The 22,929-nt window shown below is 45.5% G+C and overlaps 1 protein-coding gene across 1 annotated transcript in view; it reads left to right on the top strand.

Moving 5' to 3' along the window:
• ABCA4 (ATP binding cassette subfamily A member 4) overlaps window positions 1-22,929 on the top strand; it is a 137,189-nt gene that overhangs the window by 21,710 nt on the left and 92,550 nt on the right. Inside the window, exons 2-6 of the mRNA XM_075936565.1 lie at window positions 1,002-1,096; window positions 9,566-9,659; window positions 11,627-11,768; window positions 15,782-15,921; window positions 19,538-19,665. Of these exons, the coding sequence (XP_075792680.1) occupies window positions 1,031-1,096; window positions 9,566-9,659; window positions 11,627-11,768; window positions 15,782-15,921; window positions 19,538-19,665 (570 nt within the window). The 5' untranslated portion in view covers window positions 1,002-1,030. The remainder of the gene's footprint in view (window positions 1-1,001; window positions 1,097-9,565; window positions 9,660-11,626; window positions 11,769-15,781; window positions 15,922-19,537; window positions 19,666-22,929) is intronic.

Raw genomic sequence — 22,929 nt, 5'->3', positions numbered from 1 at the left:
AATTCAAACTGGACAGGTACAAAGAAGGGCCACTAGAATGATCCGAGGAATGGAAAACCTGTCTTATGAAAGGAGACTCAAGGAGCTTGGCTTGTTTACCTTAACCAAAAGAAGGCTGAGGGGGGACATGATTGCACTTTTTAAATATATTAAAGGGATAAATACCAGGGAGGGAGAGGAATTATTTAAGCTTAATACTAATGTGGACACAAGAACAAATGGATATAAGCTGGCTAGTAGGAAGTTTAGACTTGAGATTAGACGAAGGTTTCTCTCCATTAGAGGAATGAGGTTCTGGAACGGCCTTCCAAGGGAAGTAGTGGGGGCAAAAGATCTATCTGGCTTCAAGATAAAACTAGATGGGTTTATGAAGGGGATGGTTTGATGAGATAACATGATCTTGGTAACTAATTGACCATTCATTATCAGTGGTACATAGGTCAATGGAGGGATGATAGAAAGTTCTCTATAGTAACTCCTGAGTGTCTGGCTGGTGAGTCTTGCCCACATGCTCAGGGTTTAGCTGATCGCCATATTTGGGGTCGGGAAAGAATTTTCCTCCAGGGTAGATTGGCAGAGGCCCTGGAGGTTTTTCGCCTTCTTCTGTAGCATGGGGTACAGGTCACAGCTGGAGGATTCTCTGCATCTTGGGGTCTTCAAAGTATTTGAAGGCTTCAATAGCTGAGATATAGGTGAGAGGATTATTCTAGGAGCGGGTGGGTGAGATTCTGTGGCCTGCATTGTGCAGGGGGTCAGACTAGATGATCATAATGGTCCCGTCTGACCTTAAAGTTTATGAGTCTATGACCCAGAAAAATAAGTCACAAGAATCAGTCTCCCAAAAACGGAGATCAACATTTGTCTAAAACAAGATGTAAAGCTCTGATTGAAAAGCACTGGCCACTAAAGTAAATGGAAAGAGAGTTGTAAAAAGAACAGAAATTGTTGGTTATTATCTGAACCCAAGTGAGAGATAAAGATGGAGGCATTTTATATTACAGGTCTGTGGCGTTGTTGATGCAGAAGAACAATGAGCTTTCTTAGACAGGTGAGACTTCTGCTGTGGAAGAACTGGACACTCAGGAAACGGCAAAAGGTAAAAGATTAAGTCTTAGTCTTTGGGTTTCTGCATTAGAACATGCTGAGAATAATACAGTGCAGTTAGTCAAATGACTGGTGCATTTATCAACCTAGACTGCTTAACATGGACAAACCAGAGAGTGAAATTGGATGTGCTGTGTCTGTAGGCCTGCCCTCAGGCTTAGTTTATTTGTTTGCAAGATGCATTTTACAGAGTAAATTTAGAACAGAGGTCATTGTACTGGATATCTGACAAACAGCGTGGCTTGATATAGTGAAGATCGGAGTACTGAGGTTTTGGTGCCTGGCCATAAGATAGGCACCTATAAAAAAAATAACTTATGTTCTCCACAGTTTAGGGTAAGTCTGGCTCCAGATCTTAATGTTGCCACATTTGTACGTTTATATTTAGAGATGAAGCCAACTGTATAAAGTAAAGCACATTTTTTTTAATTATATGGTTGAATGACAACAGCAACCAGGTAATCAAGAAATGGAGAAACATTTTAAACCTTCCACATAATGCTTTCTCTAGGGCAGCGCAACTAGCATTTATTATATAAATGCCTCATTTGCCATTGTCCATTTTTCATTTGTTTAAACTAAATTATCTTACAGCCTGTTTCTCTAAGATGCTGGGAGCCTTCTGTTTCCACTGGCTTCAAGTCAAAGTTCAGAGGATCAGGCCTTATATTTCTGACTAAGGGTAGGGTTACCATGCTTCGAATTCCCAAATATAGGACAACACCAGCGGAAGGGGGAGAGGAGAGCTGGAAGCAGGGCGCAGTTGGGAGGTGCTGGAGGCAGTATTAAGGGGGTACTGGCAGGTTGTATGTGTGCTAGGAGGTGGCATCTGGGGACTACTTTAGGGGGTGTTTGAAGGGGGTACCAGATCATGAGCATACATATCATAGGCTGAGGGAGGCTATGCCTCCCCAAACAGACCAGCGTGGCCCCACCCATACTCCACCAGTTCTCCTGCTTGCCCTTCCCGCTTGGTCCAAGCTCAGGGAGGCTGCTTGTCGTCTGTCTGGGAAGCCTGCAGATGCTATAGCCACACTGCCTGGCACTTGGTGGGGCTGGGGCTGCTGGCTCTGTCTGCCTTTTGCCCCTGCGGGATCTGGGGCTGGAGCTATGCCTCCCACCTGGCATGCTGGAGCTGGGGCTCGGGCTGGAGGAGTTGGAGTCAGCTGGTTGCTAGCGTCCCCAAACCAGTGTTCCATTCTTCACCCCAGTGTTGGAGGGATATGTGTACTGGGTGGGGGATTTGGGAGGCGCTGGAGTCAGTAGCTGGAGGATGCTGGAAGGAGTGCCTGCAGCCTCACAGATTGGTGGGAGTATCATGCTCTTTGTCACAGTAACCAGGTGGCTGGCACAGGCACAGGACACAGAGCCTGCTCATCAGTCCGTGCCTCTGGGACCTGGTCTATCACTCCCCTGACTGGGCTTGGAGGCCTTGCCGCAGGGCAGGTGGTCCAATGTAGAAGCATTTGGCGGCTCTGCTTACCTGACAGTCTGGCTGGGGTCAAGGCAGGCGGATTGCAGGGGAGAGACCAGGGCATGGAAACAACTCTTTCTGACTTTAATGCTTGGAGCAGAAAAATCCCAGACGTTTCCTCATAATTCAGAAATCTGCCCAGAGGGAGGGCAGGGGCTGAAAAAAATGGGCCATGTCCAAGAAAACCAGGACGTATGGTAACCCTAACTAAAGACCACTTGGCTTAAACAAGAGACATGAACTACAGTAAGACATTTCTGTAGCTATCAGAGTCATGTTAAAATGCTTCCCCTGTGCAGACCTGATTCTTAGGGCTCAAAGACAAAGGCACCCAATTCATAAAAATAGCCAGTCATCTGCCACTGGATCATAGTTGAATCTGCTTTGGGCCACTTTTAATACTATGTGCAATTTTGCAAACTCAGCTGAGACTTACTGGTTTTACAGAGCAGCATCTATCACATCCATGCTAACCCCAAATATTTTGTGTCTTAAAAAAATTTAACAAAAAAGGTAGTACTGGAAACGCAGTACCTGCAGGAAACTTATGAGCCATTGTGCCCTCTACAATAGCTCCTTCACACCTGGAAGTCAGTGGAGACTCCACATGTACTTGAGGACTGCAGGATCCAATCCAATCTGCTTGTCTCCATGTTAAATCTGCTTGTCCCCTGTCCCATGGCTGCCTAGTAGTACATTTGCTCCTGCAATCTGCTTTACCAAAAGAACTTGGTGATCTATTCTATGCTGTGTTGCGAGCTCATGTGATGTTATTGCAAGTCTTGCAATATCTGATGTTTTTTGGAACTCTTGGAATTGCATGATTTCCTCAAAATGTCAGTTCATTTTTTGTTAAGTAAATTTCTAGGGGTTGTGGAGAAAAGCTTGAAAATATGCAAAGTGAAGGCTCAGAAACCCAAAGGCAAATACAAAGAATGCAAATTGTGGTGTTTTTAAAAGTTGCAATTTTCAAGTCATTCTCCTGATATTTTAGGGCCTAAGTTGTGATTTTCAAACATTTGGGGTTGGCAAACTACATGTCTACAATATTATGACATGTAGTTAAATTTAACAGTCTCATGAAGGAATACACAATGGAGAGTTCCTTTTGTGTAGCTGGTTCTCACGGTTCTCTGTGTAGCTAAGAAAATTGACGTGTCTCCAGGCAGCTGCCTGATGTGACTAAACCCAGGAAATTTCATATTGCATCCTGTATGTGCTTACTTCAGTGCAGGAGGTGACTTCACTGGGATGGCTGAGCCTGTGCCTAGCTGCTCATACCAAGTGTACATTCCATTGATCGCATTTTGTTTGTTTTAAAGAAAGCAACTAATGGAGGCAGGAGTTTTTGGTGCTCATCCATTCTATGTTAGCATTAGAGCTGAAAATGCTGCTGCAGTCTGGTTTCTAAGTGTGTTTTATTCTAAGAAGCCCTCCTGTCTCTAACTGTGAATATTTGGAGAACTTAAAGACAATTATTTCAACATACTAATGTTATAGAAAATGGTTGTTATCAATATCACTATTTCAGTGCCTGAAATAATTTCATTCAATGAACCTATTTAGATATTTGACCTGCCACTTCAAAATATGAAGAGGCTTCAGAAAAAATAGTGAGGATTTTCATACTGTTTTCTTCATGTGGAAATCTCTGTAATGTTATATCAAGTCTTTCCTGATTTTGCATGGGAACTCTAAGGGAGGTTGAGTGTTCTTAGCCTTAAAAGTAGACTATTGAATCTGTAATAGAGAAGTATTTTGACTCCCATGCTTGTGGTATAAGTAAAAAACTGAAAGTTTTAAGCATCAGTAAAAATCACTTCCCCTAGCCTCTTTCCAGTTTCACATGCATGACAACAACCTACTAATTCTTAGAGGAATGTTATCACTGCACAAAAAATTCAGCTGATGGATCTGCATTCGCATCTGCAGATGCACTGCATTGAGATGCTGTGCATTAGTCTATACTGGATGTGAGCAGCCACATGGCAAATATGTACCAAGTTACTGTGTCCTCACTGGTGCCAGGGCTGGATTAACCATATGTGGCTCAGTGCCAAATATATTTGTGCCCTTCTCCTCTGCAGGACAGTACAGGGGAGTACTACAACCTCCTCTTTCCCACCTCTTCCTTCAAAGGCCCTGTGGCTCACTGTATTCCCTCTCTCCTGCTTCCTCCTTGATGGATTCTCTCCACCCCTCTCCATTCAGCCGAGTGAATGAAGTCACTGTATTCTTTGCCTTTGAGAGTCCATCTATTTCCTTACTGACAAAGAAAACTTAATCACAAGGACCAACTATCCACTTCCAAGAAATCCAGACATAAGCGTGCATGAAATTTTTCCCCAGAAATGAACCTAATTTTATCCTTCATAATCCCATACAATTTTGACCACTCAGTGCATGCCACTTTCCAAAGCTAATAATCAGAGGTGAAAGTGGACTGGTATAGCATACTGGTAAGAAAGTGGCCACGAGTACAGACTGGTACACAGCCAATGTTAAAGCACTGCAACACCAGCGCTACAGGGATCATACTGGCAGGTAAGGTTGCCAGATGGTTGAAACAAAAATACCGAACACTTCCCCTTGCCCCCAAAAAAAACACCGGGAAAAAGTTCTGTTGAAGGGGGGGGAAAAACGGGGGGGGAGGAGGGGACCAAAGTTGTTGAGCAAAAAAAAAAAAAAAAGGACTTAAGCCAAAAAAAAACCCCACCATTAAAACAGCATTAAGTGCAGGGATAGGAACAGGGGCGCGGTTGAGCACTAAGACTTAGGGCCGTGGTCACCAACCAGTAGATCGTGATCTACCAGTAGATCTCAGGGGCTCTTAGAGTAGCTCTTGAGCCCTCTCTGAACTGCGCACCTGCACAGTACATTTACATTAGATTTCCTCATTTGAGGAGCGGCTACTCACCGAGCAACAACACAGGTGAGTAGCTGCGAGGAATGGTGGGAGCTGGGAGGTCGGGAGGGCTGAAACACCCCAGCAAGCTGACTGTGGCTTTCAGCTGAAAGAGGCTGCCCCACGCTCCAGCTGATCGGTAGCTTCTCCTCTGCGCTTGCCCACGTGGAGCTTGGTGCACCCTGGCTGAGTGCCATGACCAGCTGGCCGGGCAGCCACTTCTCTTCCCTCCAGCCTGGCTGCCCTGCGCTCAGCCCAGGGAGGCTGCTTCTAGCTCCAGCTGTGCTGGAGCAAGCTTCCCAGGCTGAGCGCAGGATCACAGATAACCATCTGATGGACTGTATATGACTAGCAATCTCAGACTACAACCCAGACTTCAAGACACTGGCAGATACTGTTCATTCACAGGTGTCACACTGAGACTTTGTTATTGGAAGAAAAAATATATAATTATTAATACTTGATTTTAGATTTACAAAATAGCAGAGAACAAAATGTATAATTGTAAATGCTTCATTTGACATTTAAATAGCATGAATTAAAAACAGACCAACAACTATAAACGTGATTTTAATTTTATATATTGCATAATTTATAAATAAACTGTTTAACAGAGTGTATAAGGGCTGGGGATAGCAACTGATGGACAGGAGAATGGAGAGGGCGGGGCTTCAAGGAAGGGATGGGGTGGTAGATCTTCGCCTGTTCTGAGACTTAAAAAGTGATCTTGAGTGTAAAAAGGTTGGAGACCACTGACCTAGCGGAAGCATGCTTCCCTTAGGTCTTTTGGCTGGCAGGCATTTTGTGCCGGCAGCTTTGGGGAACCAGGTAAGCATGGGGGCTGGAGACATTGGGAGATGGGTTCGGGGTGGGGGGAGGCGGCTGGGCGCTGAGTGTTTGTAGGGTTGCCAGGTGCCTGGCATTTTCACCTCCTGGCTGGGAAAAAATTCAGAAAATACCGGACTGTCCGGGTGAATACCGGACTGTCCGGGTGAATACCGGACTGTCCGGGTGAATACCGGACTGTCCGGGTGAATACCGGACTGTCCGGGTGAATACCGGACACCTGGTAAGCCTATGGCAGGGCTACTGACCTGGGGAGCCTGAGGGACAGCTATCCTGGGGCCTGGTGATTTAAAAGGGCTTAGGGCTTGCAGCTACTACCACAGTTAGCATCCAAAGTTCCAGTCCCTTTAAATCACTGCCAGCGCAGTGATGAAGGGCTGGTTGGGGAATGCTGGCCCTATCCCCACCCCTTCTGTCTATGGCCCTTTCCAGGTACCACTAAGACTTATAAATTACTTTCACCCCTGGTAAGGGTCTTAATTTGATAAATAAGAGTCATGTTTAATATCTTTGGCATAAAAAAACTCAGACTTCTGGACATGGTAACAAACTCTACACAATAGGAAAATAATAAAACACAGCTATGTACAGTATTGTGAGTATGCATTCCGGAGCAGGAAAAGAATGAAAATCTTTGAGATTTCAAAATCTGCACAAAGGTTAAAATGCACAGCTTTCAGTAACATCAATAAATAAGTCATGTCTAATATTCTTTTCACTGTGCTGAAGAGGGTAGGGTTGTGGGCTGGGTTTTTGTTAGTTTTTTTGTTTTTTGTCTACATCTATTGCAGGTCCTTAATTTTGGGGGCAGAGCCAAGGAATGGGTTGGCAGGGGGCTATGGCTTGGGAGTGAGGGGCCCCCAGGATTGGAATACCAGGGGCAGTGTACCAGAAGCATGGACAGGGCTGGGCTAACAGGGCTGCCTGGATTAATCCCTGGAGCCAGACAGGAGCTGAGGGGGAGCGAGCACATAGGGGTGGGCAGGAGACAAACAGGAACCCCTCCCAGGTCAGCACAGAGTTGGGACCTACCTACCTGTCATTGCCAGAGCCAGATCCTTAGGAACCAGTTTTATCTCTCTTTCTCCCTCCCCAGCTGAGCTGCAGTTTCTCCAGCCAGCAGCTGCTGCTTTTCCCAAATTCCTGTTGGGCAGGCTGTTTGCGGTTACTCCTGCAACTGGACTTTAGTGTCTAGTCAGCAGTGGGGATGTGAAAGTTTAACCAGCTGACCAGTAAACATCACCCAAGAAGCAAGTGGCCAACGGGTAGAGGGGGAAAGAGGAATGAGCTGTGGCAAGGGGCTAGGAGGCAGAGAGAAGTGGACGTGGCATTAAGTGGAAGATGCGAAGTGGGGACAGAGCCTCAAGCGGAGCACAAACCGAGCAGGGGGTGGAGCCTTGGTCTGGGTGCTGTGCCTCTTTCTGAGTGTGGGCCTAGCACCATGGCAACCAGGTGCTGACTGGTGCTGCACTCTCCTGTGTGAGGTGCTAGAACTTCTGGGGGCTGTTAGCCCATGGCTCTTTATAGTGCAAAGTTGAGCCACTTAGATTCTTTCCCAGTGAGCTGTGGGAGAACTTGTCTCTACTTCTGAGCACACACATGCAAATGAGGGAAGGCATTGGAGGACAGTCAGAGCTCAAGTGGCCGGGTTACCGAGCTGAGTGAAAGCAACAAATAGGTTTAGCCTAACACATGTGAGGAGCCAGCTAACCTGGGTTGAGACTGAAGTTTCTGTGGGCAGGCAGAGATTAGCGGCAACGTCCAAATAAGAACACCAGTGAACATTCCCTAGGAGCCTGTTTGATTTTTCTTTTACTAAAATCACTGGTGGACGGTCCTGTCCAGTTGAAGAAATGAACTGAAAGGGATGTTAACTTGAAGGAAAATCTAGGATTTATTGCCAGATTAGTTGCTGGGGAGAAGAAAACTGGAAGAGGTAGAGAGGCCTCACCCCAGTTGAACTGCTCCTCCTTACTTGTGGTGAGAGAGCTGGAAAAAAACTTCATGGTGGCGGGTTTCCCATTCCTTGGTCTAGTAGTGGCCCTCTCCCCCTCCAGCCCCACCCCCGGTCTGTATTTTGTTTAACTCTAGATTAAATGTGTGAAATAGGAAATGTTAGCTTAGCAAAAATTTCTTCACGCTTCGTCCATAAGCCTAGGCTGAGTTTATTTGAAGCTAATAGATGAAGTTACAGTGGAAAAGATGGAGCAGCTCCAAACCCCTGTTTTTAATTATAATGTGGAATTTCTTTCTGGTAGATCCCCTTTCACCATTTAGCCTGAAGAAGGGGGCACATGATGCATTCTACAGATTGCTGTACGTAGCTGGTGTCTGGGGGAGAATTTCCTATGTACAGTACAGACTAACTACTCAGGATTTAGGAAGAGGCTGTTGTGTCTGTTATAGAAAAAAGTAACATAAGGTGGGTAGGCACAGAAAAACACTGCAAGCCCTTCCTGCTCAAATAAAGCACCAACAATAATAATAAAAATAAAGGGCCAGAGAAGTGGGGAGTATATGGTAGATGTTATACATGCTATAGTTATCAAGAAAGACATAAAAAAGGAGAAAATGAATAGTTTTAACTAGTCAGACAAGCATCTGAAGGGAAAATGTATTTTGTGGGGATATAACTGCTAACTCAGCAGGAGTTGGTGGCAGGTATGCTATAGGAACCCAGTCCTTTTTCATCCCTATAATTTCCTGCAGACCACAGAGGCTATTAATCCCTTTCCACAAGAAGCTCAGTGAACAATTGCTGTTCTTACTCTTCTCGAAAACACTCCCATCCAGCCCATTAGTCCTATGTCCCTATCTGACTAGCTGCTCCTCTCAACTCTCTGGAATTATTATTTGCTATTATTTTAGTGTCATCTATTCTTAGCTCTTTTAGCCATGCTGCCGCCTCTCTCTTTTTTTTTTTTTTTTTTTTTTTTTTTTTTTTTTGCTTCTTCATCATCTTAGCTCTTTCATTACCCTGGGTCTTATAAACATTCTTTCAGTGGAGAGAGAGAGAGAGAGAGGAGCACTGAATTTGTGGTGATATTCTGTGGGGCTCTGTTTGGTAATAAAGCACAAACAACAACAATAATAATAAAGGGCCAGAGAAGTGGGAATATGTGGTAGATGTTGCACATGCTATAGTTATCAAAGGAAGACATTAAAAGGAGAACGTGAATATTTTAATTTGTCAGATTTTAAGTCTCATTTCTTTTGTTTATACTTTTTTCCCCCAGCTTCGTTTTCTGGTGGAGCTTGCATGGCCTTTGTCTTTATTTCTTGTCCTTGTCTGGCTGAGGAAGGCTAACCCAGTCTATCGCCAACATGAATGTAAGAATATATATTCTAAAACAAAACTAATAATTAATAATTTGTATTGCAATAATGTCTAAAGGCCCTAATCAGGACTCAAGGGTCCAGTTGTGCTAAGTGTTATACACATAAAAAGAAGACCCTCCCCTAAATAGTATATGGTTTTAGGGTTTGTTTTTTTTATATAACATCCCTGAATTAAAGTAATGCAACAAAACATCCTATCTTAACAATGTATGGGCCACTTCCCTGTTTATAAAGGAAGCTGCCATACCAGTATTATCCTAATAGTGGATACTGAGGGTTGTCTATGCTCAGGGTGCTGAGTGCTGCTTATTTTTCTGCCATTGATTATGCCCTGCTCTGACAATAACCCCTCCTCTCATTTCCACATGTAGTTGCTTGATTTTATGCACACATTGGTCACTGGTCTAACTTACCCCCCTAGGACAGGGGTCAGCAATGGATGGCACGTGTGCCATAAGTAGCATGCAAGATAATTTTCAGTGACTTGCACAATGAACCGGCTTCCCCTTGCTGCCTCCCACCCTCAACGGGGAGCCCTGGCCGGCGATCCAGCGTTGCATCCACCGCAAGATTGGAGCCAGTGCTGGCTTCCTGTGGGGAGGAAGCCATAAGGCTCTGCACCATATCCGACTTGTGGGGAAGCATGCATGCACTGCTCCTCCCCTCGCCACAGGAAAAACCAGCTGTGACGGCGCGTTGGGGGTCCCCCGTCTCCTGCACCCCGAAATGGCAAAAACAGACTGCACCAGCCGGTGGAATAGAGGAAGTTTATTGCCTCTCCAGGATACAGCACAGCACAGATGTAATCTGGTCACAGAGCTGGGCTAGGATGCCTCAGGCCCCCTTGAGATGGGGGAGACTGGGCCCCTAAACTCCAGCCCCTTTCCCTAGGCTGTCTTCTCCATGTTCTCAGACAGCCACAAACTAACCTTCTTCCAGCCCTGCCCCCCAGCCAGGGCAGCATTCCACCTTCCTTTGTTTCTCTCCATGGGGGGTGTCTGGCCATACTGGTTTGCATAGTGACTCATCCTGTTTTGCTGGGTCGTGGTACCCATGGCAGCCAGTGGGGGTTACCCCAGAGCCAGCAGCATAGAAACCAGCCAGGTACCCCCACTACGTCACACCAGCACAGAGCCCAGTGCGGGAGACCAAACTCTCCTTCCTGGGAGAGTGGTACAACCCAGGGCAGGAGGGTTAAATCTTGTCAAGCCACTTCAGAAAGGTTGCTAACCCCTGGTCTAGGATATTGGTGGGGTTGCAAGTCTGAAGATGTGGCCAGAATTGGGCCTGTTGTTGGAAACCTTCCCAAGAAATTAGTGATTTGGTTTGGAAACTCTGGGGTTACTCCCCAATTACTCTCACATTTGTGAATATTAATATACACAGTCATTAATATAACCATTTTAGTAAATGTGGACAGTAGGATTTTCAAAAGGCTCAGCATTGGCCTAGTTCTGCTCCCATTGAAATCAATTGGAGTTCTGCCTCTGTGGGAGCAGAGTTAAAACAATTCTGAGTGGTTTTGAAAATAATACAGGGTGTCCCCACTATAAGTCACTCCGGTACACCGCACTAAAGTAGTTGATACTTTTAGGAACTGATGCATTATAAGTCCTTCCATTTCCCACTCTTAAGTCACAAGACCCCTTCACTCCCCATTTGCACAAATGGAAGTCAGCCACAGGAAAAAAATTCCCCTTTAAGTTGTTACATTCAAAAAATCTTGGATTTATAATGAATCTTGGACTTACAGCGAGGACGGCCTGTACACAGAACATATGTCTTTTTAATTGTCAAGGATAGAAGCCCAAAATAAATTTTCTTGGCTAACAAAGTAACCATAACATTCCTCTTGCAACAGGAAAACCTGGGAAGCTCTTAATGTTCATTCAAGCTGCTTTAGGAATGAAACCCAACTATTAATATTTTGTCTTCTTTTCTCTGTTTCATATACACAGGCCATTTTCCAAATAAGGCTATGCCCTCTGCAGGAACCTTGCCATGGTTACAGGGCATCTTCTGTAACATGAACAATCCTTGTTTCCGAAACCCCACCCGTGGAGAATCTCCTGGCATTGTGTCTAACTACAACAATTCCATGTAAGCAAAGAGGAATCTCATGCATTCAGGGAAAAGATAGGTTTGCTGTATTGGGGCTGCATTAATATACTGAGGTCCTGGAGAAATGCCTAGCATCCTGTGTCTAATGCAGTGGTGGGCAATAATTTTTGAGTGGGGACCACTTCAAAATTTTTTGAAATGGTTGCGGGCTGCCCTGGAAGGGACAGGGCCTTGGACTTAGGGGGTGGGTCCTTTAAATAGCAGGAGTTGAAAGAGCTCATGTCTCCCCTGCACTCCTAGGCTTCACATTAGCTGGAGCTGTGAGCCCTTTCAATTCCTACTATTTAAAGGGCTCACTGCTCCGGGCCTCATGCTACAGGGTTTCCCATCCTATGGGTCGAGACCCAAATATGGGTCACCATTACATTTCAAAAGGGTTGCCAGGTGTCTCCCCAGGTGGCTCTTAAGGAGCCATTCACACATTTTTTTTTAGTTGCCCTGGGTCACCTAGTCTTCCTGAATTGTCAAAATGGGTCCCCATCTGGAAAAGGATGGGAACAGCTGTGCTAGAGGGAGCTAGAAACATGCAAGCCCTTTCAGCTACTTTTTTAAACAGCTTGTGTCTTCCCTGGGGCTGTTGCCTGGCAGCCTTTACATGGAAGCAGTTGAAAGGACTTGCTGCTCCATCTCCCAGGCAACGTGCTAGTAGGGTTGCCAGGTGTCCGGTATTCTACCGGACAGTCCGGTTTTTGGGGCCTCTGTCCGGTAAAAACACTTAGAAAATACCAAACATGTGCAATGTCCGGTATTTTCTGGTTTTCCGGTGGGGCGCCGGAAGAAAGCCTGGTGGGGGTGGGAGGAGTGGCTGGGAGGTGGGGCGTGATCGGCGCTGGGAGCCTCTGGTTGCATCTGAGGAGGAGGGGAAGCCCTGTCCCTGCTTCTGAGCTCTTGTCAGCTGCTGGTGGAGCTGCAGCCAGACTCGCTTTGCCAGGACCATGTGCAGGACAGGCAGCGCCCTGGGATCTGCACATGCCCGGGCCAGTCCTGCTCCCTGCCGGCCAATTTGCTCCCCCCCATCCCCCTTGGCCTGCCTCGCTCCATCCGACTCCCCCCTCCCCCCTGGCCAACTCTGCTTCCTGCCGACCACCCCTCCCCAGATCTCCCCCGGCCCCCCTCCCAGCCAGCCCCGCTCCCTCTGGCTGCTCCTCCCTCAATCTCCCCTGGCTGGCCCCACTGCCCCTAGCTCCCCCCTCCCCAGCTAGCCCTGCCTCCTGTCCCATCCCCTTCCTCTTGGCACCTCCCCCTTCCTCCCAGCCAGAGCTGCTCCTCTCCTGGCTGGTTCCTCCGCGCCCCCTCCCCCCTTGCCCCAGATCAAGTGCGTCCTGTATTTTTTTTGAGACTACCTGGTAACCCTACGTGCTAGAGGGCAGGGCCTGGAACAGCTGCACAGGCAGGATCAAAGCCCTAGGCAAACCAGATGCGGCCTGATGAGCACCTTTTGCCCATCTCTGGACTCTAATGCATATCACCAGGGCTCGACAAATCTGCTTATCCACTCGCCCATGGTGAGTAGATTTCAGCTGGTTACCCATTCACCGGTGGTTCGTGCAGGTCTCGTGCATGCGCAGTGCAGTGCTGGCGAGTGGGTTTTGCCGCGATTGTCGAGCCCTGCATTTCACAGATCTGAGAGATCTTGGTGAGCAGTCATGGAATAGTTAAAGTCCACCCTCAAATTGGCTATAATCCCTATCTTCTCTCATATGATGGGCTCATGGTAAAGGATATTTTATAGAATTATTCTGCAGTGTGAATTCAAATCCAATCCTTGGCAGAAAATTGAGCATCCAGGAAGCCTGGATAGTTCAGAATACAGAGCTTTTAAACTGTAGCATGTAGATCTAGATCTAGCCCTGATCAATAACAAGTAAAAGAGGTAGCATATGACATCACTTCTATGGCCTGTGTAAAATGAGGTGGTGTCCCTCTAATTGCCAATGAACAGACGTAGTCCCCATACCACAAACACCACCACTTCAGTTGGCAATTATGGTAGAAGTCTAAGAATAAAAGCCAAGGATTTAAAAGTCTAGAATCTGAATATTCTTTTCCCACCGATGGAGAAACAGGCAATGTGGGAAAGCTTGCATTGGCTCAGGCCATGCTGTACCTGTCTAAAGGACTTTGGTCAGTTGGTCAACTCTCAAACACTAAGTTCACTAGGAGGGAGGGAAGGAGATGGGTAAAATGCTGATTTTTTGGTCAGAATGATCTTAGCAAGTGTTTCTATGTATTGTGCATTATGGCTGACTCATGAAAGTCAAGGAGTTAAACAGGGCAAGGACCACTAGAGTAAAATGAGGACAATTGCAAAATCTGTTAAAACATGCAGGAAATAATGGCTGCATGCCCATTTGTCAGTGTGTGGTTTTATCTTTTCAGCAGTGATACTCAAACATAAGGATTCAGAAGCCAAATTAGTAATCAGCATTGTCCAAAAAAGCCACTCTGGTGTGAATTGAGTGGTTCATTTACTATTGTACTATGTATTTGTATTTATACAGTACGACAGGGGAAATGTTTAGTTTATTCTCACAGCAAAATGACTGGCAAAGTATTATTATTATATCAACTTCAGTTGGCTAATAACATAGTAAAAGCACCCTGATTAATTAATAACTTGGACTGGTTAATAATTAAATCACAGTGTTTTAATATTATGTGCTCCAAAGAGCTACAGGCAGGGCTGCTTGGGGAAGGGGGGGAGAATCTGGAGCCCCAGGCCCTTTAAATTGCGGCAGGAGATAAGATAAAGTGGCTCCAGACACCTCTGAAGGGCTGACTGGGGAGGCCAGCCCCACCTTCACCTCTTCCACCCAAGGGTCCACTCCTTCCAGAGGCACAGAGTAGGGGGCCCATCCCATCTTGCCCTGGGACTCATCAAATCTCTCCATAGCCCAAGAGACACATGTAAGAGCCTCTTGCAGTTCACTAGCCTGAATCTGACTATCACTGCTTTCAAGACTCCAAAGTGGAAGCATCCATGAACTAACAGCAAAGCCTGAAAAGGTGCAGCCATCTGAAATTGGCCTATGTTGGGTTTCCCTTTACATTCTAGATTCTTCTTTTACTTATCTTTGAACAATGGTATGTGAAATCAAACTCAGTGGCCTGTGAGCTAGTGCATTTGTTTTCTGTATATTGCACCTTTACTTTTCCAGGTAGTCTCTTTTTGCACCTGCAGCTTTGTGAGGCCAATCAGACTCACACATCAAAGGAGGCAAATACATTGTGATCTTTGAGAGACTTGACTTCCTTCTTGCTTCTCTGTTTCCTATTGTCTGAAATAAATTGTTTAGGTTGAAAGTATCTGTCTTTGTATGAAAAAATATAGCACACTTAAGAAATGCAGTGTTTCAGGATAGATATATGTCCAGGTTCTCTCTCATGCCCAAAGCAAGGAGTGGTTATCTATGACAGCTCAATACCAACATGTACACTGCTTCTCACTAGAATTTGTTTGTGCCTGTCCCACAGATAAATAGCCTGATTGAAGGTTTTGACTTGTATTGTACTATTGCATCCTACTGTGAGATGGCAGGGAATACACCCTGAGTAAAATACTACTCAGCATGAGCAAGCATGACCAAATTGGGCTCAAAGTAATTTTCATACTTGTCATCTAGGTTGCTGCTGTTTAGTGAACACTTTGACTCTGTTACAACAGCTCAAATAGTCTTTCTGTAGTATTTGTTAGAAAGGTGAAGTTGCTGTAATAATGAATCCCTAAAGATTGACATGTCTGTAGCCTGACAACATTAAAGGCTTTCCAAAGGGTTTAAGTACAGAAATAGGCTTTAATCAAAATCCCACATCTTAATATGCACAAACTTTGGGAAAGTTTGGATCCTAACCTAGATCTGAGCACTACCACCTACATCTAGGGGACAGTCTGCTCAGATTAACCAGTGTGTGAAGAGCGTCATGCTCTATGTTCTGGATGCATTTCCCATGACATGTAAAGTGTGTCTCACCTGCATTGATTTTTCTTTCAGCTTAGCAAGAGTGTATCAAGATGCTCAAGAGCTCCTACTCCAAGCACCTGAAATCCACCACCTGGGCAGAATCTGGGAGGAATTGGGCATTATGACCCAGTTTATGGAAACAATAAGGACTAATCCGGAAAGAATTACAGGCAATTTGTTTCATTATATCCTTTAGATAGTTGCACATTCCTGCCCAAGAACCCAATCCTCACCTCTGCAGATAATGTTGAGTAACAATACAATTCACACCTGCCTGTTAGTAAACATACATTTAAACTTCTGTATTTGAATGGTTGTAGAAATGATTGATTTAAAAGAACACTTCCACAACTAGTGGGACTAAAATCATTGGCCTTGGCAGTAGTGACAGTGATTTATCCTAACTACAAGTACTTCATCTCAAGAGGATTTTTCTCCTAGAATCAAATATTTTGACTTCAGCAAATATTTATTAACTAGCAGATTTATCTAGTGCTGCTTGGGTCCTAAACTGGAGTAATGGCTGTTTGAGGTTTTTTGTTTGTTTTAAATTAAAAGAAAATGTGCATGTTGTATATAAATGATTATATTGGGGAGTGGTTTGGTGTGGGGGGGCTCTCAGGGCAGGTGGGGTTGGTAGGTGTGGGAGGGATCAGGTAAGGGATTGGGGATACAGGGGTCAGGGCAAGGGGCTTGGCGGTGTAGGGAGCTATGGAAGTGGGGTGGGGAGGCCCAGAGCAGGGGGTGAGGATGCAGGAGTGAAGACCTCAGGACACAGGGTTTGGGGACTCAGGGCAGGGAGTGTTAGTGCAGAAGTCAAGGCAGGGGTTTCAGTGGGGGAACCCTGAGAGCAGGAGGTGCTGGGTGCTGAGTGCTGAGGTGTCAGGGTAGGAGTTGGATGGCTCAGGGGATGGAGGTGGGGAGGGGCCCTCAGGGCAGGAAATAGGGGTGCAGGAGTCAGGGCAGAGGGTGGGAGGTGCTTCTCCTAGGGGGTCCGCACTGTATTCCCCATTCAGCAATTCCTGCCAGGAGGCTGCAAGAGTAGGCCCTGGTCTCCAGCCTGTCCTTCGCGGGGCGGTAATGGGGTAGGCCCTGGCCTCCAGCTGGTCCAGGCAGGCAGGACTCTGGGGACCAGCACTGGACTTGTTCTTGAACAAATGGACTCATAGACATGTTCTAAAATAGATAAAGACAATAAATACAGTGACTCCAATAAGCCATCTGAAGCAGGTATTCTGGGATGGTGTGTCTGAAGGCTATGAGATGACTAACTCACTGTAAGTTCTTGGAGTACCACAGACTATCCGAAAATGTAGGTTTCTAACACCACAAATATATTCTGAGTTGTATTTTGGAAGCAAGAATCAAAAACTGATCCCAAACAGTGAGCCCTGTGGGAGTGAGGGAAAGCACAAAATGCCAGAGCCTTGAAGTTCAGAGTTTCAGGGCTGCACTCCAGGTTTTTTGAGCTTTTCAACTTTCTTTGCAATCCCAGTTCTGCATTCAGTGTTCCTTTACAGGGCATGTCAACTCTATTTAAGTCAGAAAACAAACAAGTGTGTTCCAGCTGCCAGGCTTCCCGTGTAGCCCAATATTAGTGTTAATTCAGAATTCCAGAGTTTTTTTTGTTTAAGTCAATAGCCTGATTTATTTTATAATAAAAGTTGTACTCTGTTCATAAAGCAGCCAACAAAACTAATGCTGGGGATAAAGAAACAGGATGAGAAGCGCTACTCTTTTCCCTATGTAGAAGGAATAGCTGATTTTGTGTGTGTGCGCGTGCGCGTAAGTAAATTACATACATACCCTGGGCTAAGAGAACATTAAGGGGGAATAGTCAAGTGGCCAAAAATTAGGAAATGCCAGAATTAAGTTTGCCTATATCAGTCCACCTTCCCCTGGTTCTTTGAACCAGCCTCAAGAGACAGCCACCACATTGCAGTCCCATTCCACCAAGTCTCTCAAGTTACTGTTTCCCCAGTCCCAGCTGATAACTTTTCTGCATGCCAGTGTACCTGATCCCTTCTTCACAATGATGGGACAGGACCAGGAGCAGTGGGGAGCACAGAGAATACAGGAAACCATCTTCCTGTCCTTTTTGCTACAGCAGCCCTAGGATTCCTGCAGGAGCAGCAATTACAGGGAAAACCTTGCTTAGCCCTTGGACTCCTGGGCTGGAGCCTGTTCAGTACGGATGGCATTTTTGGAGTATTTACCCGCCAAAGAAGTCTGTGTACAGGGACAGATGACTGTTTTGCGGGGGCCCCCCTTTGCCATGGCGCATGCGCCGTGACGCCATGCGCATGCGCGGTGGCGCTACGGCGCATGCGCGGGGCCGTTCGCCCTGCCCTATATCCGCCCCTGTCTGTGTATGAACTGAGATATTCAGAAACTCACAACTTGGCCAAATTTGGCAGATTTTCCCAGGGACAAGAAAGATGCCACATCTGACAGAGTGCAATTTCCCTTCCCTCTCAACCTTCTCAGCCAAATTTCAAGTGCTTGCTACAAAGCATAGAGAACTAGAGCTTCTCAGTTAAGCAATTATAAAATATTTTAACATGGGCAAAAGCCCTGATTTTCCTATAACTCATTCTGAGAAACTGCTGAACTGTTTTTGCTGAAAGTTTCCAAAACCATTCAGTGACAGGCAGACATCCAGCATGGAAAATATCACCCCAAACTGAAAATAAGGTCTTCTACTGGAAAGTGTCCAGCATCCTGATAAATGGGTGGCACTTCCTATTTATCAGATACTTCCGAACATTCAACTGTAATGGTGCAGAACTTCTGGGTCAAATTCTGAGCTCTTTATTGAGTTTTTAATTGGACAGTTCTCATGCAGCATTCCCCTTGACATTAGTGAGGGTTTTAATTGAGGATAAGCAAGAGCTATCCAGATTTGGCTCACTTGTAACCTTATCAGGAACTGAGGTGTTTTCGACATATTACTATAAATTATATTATCATAAAAATGGAAGGAATGGAATTTTGTGGCCTTTCACGTGCACATGCGCGCGTGTGTGTGCGTGCGTGTGTGTTGGGTGGGATTTGTTAAATAGTGGGGACTATAAAGCTTTAATGTGGTTCCTTGTGATGTGCTGCTTGAAAAGAGTAATGAAGTTTTGCTTGTGAAATGCTTTTAATGACTCATTTTTACAAATTAGAAAACTAAGCTATAGGCTGAGCCTACATTGCTGTTGACAGTGAATGCAAAGTGAGTGTAAATGACACTGAATGTCCAAGGTTGTTTTTACAACACCCAGCAGAAGGATTGGGGGGCAGCTCCAGCATCACAACAACATAATTGCATATGTAAAACAAAACATTACTTCAAAAGAAATGGCCAAGATTTCACAGTGTTACTAGTGACTTTTGGGTGCCTCTGTTTTCAGTTGCTCACTCTGAGGTACCTTTAAGAATGGTGCTCAGGAATATGAAAGGCCCCCTTCCTGCTCATTCTGACTTATTCCAAGTGCTGGGAGAAGGAGGGAGATGTACAGTTGTTATTTTTTTAACATTTATTTTCATTAAAGTCCTCCTAACTTTTCATTTTTCCCCATAATTCAAAAACTGCTTAGGAGATCTGATTTTTTCAGATGGGTGGGGCTCAATATTTTCTGAAAATGAGGCCCATAAGGTGTCTCATGCTGGACCTCAAAGGCACTGGTAGCTTTTGAAAATCATGGCCAAAGCATGCTGTTTCCACGGGTCTAAGCAGGGCATTCTTTAGTTCACCGTGTCCAGCTTCTCAGTGGTATTTATATTGCTTCTCTTTGCACACAGGAAGAGGGTTAAGAATCAGAGACATCTTGAAAGAAGAGGAGACTCTGACATCCTTTCTGCTGAATGATGCTGGCCTCTCAGATTCAGTGGTTTTCCAGCTGATTAATTCTCAAGTGCGCCCTGAACAGGTAAAATAGTAATAGAAATGTAGCCGTGTTAGTCTGGTGTAGCTGAAGCAAAATGCAGGACTAAAGTGCTGAACAGGTAAGATGATGAGCTATATCTTACATGTCTACATTTTCAGCAGCAGGTAGAGTGCATACACTGCGAAAAAACCCAGTGGGGATATAATAAATAGCAGTGTAGATGATGAGGCAGATCCCCTGGCCAGAGGGGTGCCCCCAAGTAAGTGTGGCACCACCCATCTCATTGTACCCCTCTCCCTCTAGATCCTGCACCGTCTCCCTCCACCCTGTCCTTACCCCAAACCTCCTCCCAGAGCTGATACTCAAGGACCCTAGTCCCTGGCCAGAGCCAGCACCCAAACTCTCTTCCAGAGCCTGTCCCTCCTCCTGCTCCCCAATCCTTTGCTCCAGTCCAGAGCCTGCACTCAGCATCCAAATTCTCTCCCAGAACCTGCACCCTTCTCCCATTCAAATTCTCTTTCAAAACCTTAGGCTGGTGAGGGGTGGGAGAGGGGTTTCAGGCTCTGTGTATTCTGGGCACCATCAAAATTTCTGCAAACCAGCTACCCTGGCCCCAGAGCCTTCAACTGCTACATAACAGTGGGGACACCATCTGCTTTTCACTGGGTGGCTACCTGTACCCTACCCAGGGTAGACAAGGCCTTGTAGTGCAACAACAGCTTTTGAGGTAGCCAGGAATAAAAAGCAGTTCAGTTAGAGGCTCCTTATGGGAGACAGTGCTCTTCCCCCTTCGTTGGTTTTTTCAGAATCCATACTTACTTTGGCCTTAAAAATACCCTGGGGAGGGACCAAACCAAGGCACTATGGTTTGCTGCCTGTGTTACTCCAAAGCACTGGAGTTAAGAACTGTTACACTGCCTAGTAGCGAACCTGTCCCCATGATGGAAGACTTGGCTCAGGAACATTGTGCAGCTGTGACCCATTTTAATTGAACAATGGGGTGAACAGCAAGAAACAACTCTGTGGTTAGAAATGTTTAACTTCACCGCCTGGATGTCAGCTGGGTCACACACAGGCTTTATGGCACTGTCTCACAGAGAAAGGTGGGAGGACTGAAAAGCAGACCAGCTGTCCTGGACCTGCATTCTTAATGAATAATAGATCTACTCACAAATGCACAGTGAAAATTGCAAGTCAGATCATTCCTGAGGTAACTGCTCAGAGGATTGTATCTGACTAAATCTGGGCTGTCTTTGGCCTTCTGTGGGCTGGTGGCTGGGGAGTTCTAAGAGGAATGTTGTGCGGATGAATGACCACTGGTGAATCAGACCCCTGGGATTATTGCTCTCCATGCTGTGTGAGAGGAGAGGCGGGAGAGAAAAGGTAATAATTCAGGCTGAATGACACAATTCCTCTTTTTCATTGCCACGTAAAGCAAAATGCTGGAAATGTGTGGGTCTGCTTATGGCCAGCAGGAGAAAGGATTAATTAACTTGCATTCACTTTTCAGACTTTACAGGTTCTAGCTGGTGTGACTGGTTGCCAGATTGCTAATATACTACAGGTCTGACTAGACAGCTACGGGAAGCTCCATCACACACTGACCCCACCAGGCCAGATCCATAGCTGGCATAAACTGGCATATCTTAGCTGACTTCAGTGCTACTTTGTCAATTTACACCAACTGAGGAGCTGAAAAGCTAGGTCTCTTCAGTGTTCATGAATTATAAATACAGCAAAAAGCTCTTTTCAGGTTCACTTCGCATTTCCTTTCATTCCTCATCCTCCTTGCAGGTCTGTTACACTAAGGAAATGTGACTGGTTGTAAGTAGTGGATTCCCAGAAGCCTTCCCTCATCTAGTGCTGAAATCAGTTTGGCTATATACAGGCCCAAAGTATTTTTAACAAAGCGGCTAGGAAGCATGATCCTGATTTCCTGGAACATGGGTATCTGTCATGCTTTCTGGAATGATGTTGAAAGGTTTGCCTCTTTCTACCCCAAAACTGAACCATTTTTGACAGCTGAAGTGTAGACCTCCTACGCTAATACTGTAATTGTCAAAGGGCTGTTAGGACTGACTTGCACTGGGAATTGCATGCCTCATTCCCGTAGGCCCCTTTGAAAATCGAGTAACTTGCCCCTGTTGGAGAAGGTGGTAGAGCCAGGACTAGAATACAGATCTTCTGAGTCTTGCTCCAGAGGCTTGATCACAAGGCCATATGTTCTCCTAAGGATTTTTTGCTACTCTAGATTTGAATCTTTTACACATATACACAGTTATATGCAATCTCAGTGCCATTTGGGGAACAGCATCAAACTAACCAACCTCAAAGCAACTAGTTAAGAGCCTCACTCTTTGGCAAATAGCGGGCTCTGTCTTTAGCTTCTATCGCCTACTACCCAGGATGTGCAGGAAATGACACATGAAATGAAAGCAAAAACTGATCAAAAAGCTTAGGAGCTAAAAGTATTTTGTACTTCTGCTTGCGTGTTCTGGCTAAACAATTACACTGATAAAATTAGTATCCTTTTCCTTTAAAGGGTTGCTTTTGGGTTGCAGCAAATAAGAAAAGGTAGACTACAGCCCAGGTTTGCAGAACAACTCAAAAGGGAGGAGAGGAGACTTGGTGTTTTTTCTAATCTCTTTCGTTCTTGAGTAACCACAGAGGGCATCTGCATTGTAAATAAGCCTCTTGCTGTTCTGTGATGAATCCCTATCAGTTTCATCCACATCCTGGGTTCCTCACTTGATTTACAAGCGCAAGCATACTGACAAACTATCAGTGCAGATCACTTTGAGCCAGGAACTTTGCCAGCCCAAAGTCAGGCATCTGGAACACTTGCAAAACACTTTGAATACCTCTTCACTGCTTTGTAAACTTGGGCTTAGAGTAGATTTGAGACCAAACTCCCACTACCACATGTACATACATATTTCTGACTCAAGTAACCAAGTATTTAGTCTAATCCTTCTAGTGAAACAGTATTTCCTAATATCCAACCTAGACCTCCCCCACTGCAACTTAAGAACATAGCTCTTCATTCTGTCATCTGCCACTAGTAAGAACAGCCTCTCTCCATCCTCTTTGAAACCCTCCTTAAGGTAGTTGAAGGCTGCTATGAAATCCCCCCTCACTCTCCTCTTTGGCAGACTAAATAAGCCCAGTTCCCTCGGCCTCTCCTCTTAAGTCATGTGCCTCAGCTCCCTCATCATTCTTGTTATCCTCTGATGTACTCTCTCCAGTTTGCCCCCCCATTCCCCTTCAGTAATAGAGGTCCCAAAACGGGATGCTGTATTCCAGATA

The sequence above is a fragment of the Pelodiscus sinensis genome, chromosome 9 (genome assembly GCF_049634645.1).
Source record: "Pelodiscus sinensis isolate JC-2024 chromosome 9, ASM4963464v1, whole genome shotgun sequence".
NCBI classification, from domain to species: Eukaryota; Metazoa; Chordata; order Testudines; family Trionychidae; genus Pelodiscus; species Pelodiscus sinensis.
Note: the sequence above shows the minus strand (reverse complement) of the source record. Positions and strands in the feature narration are given on the sequence as shown.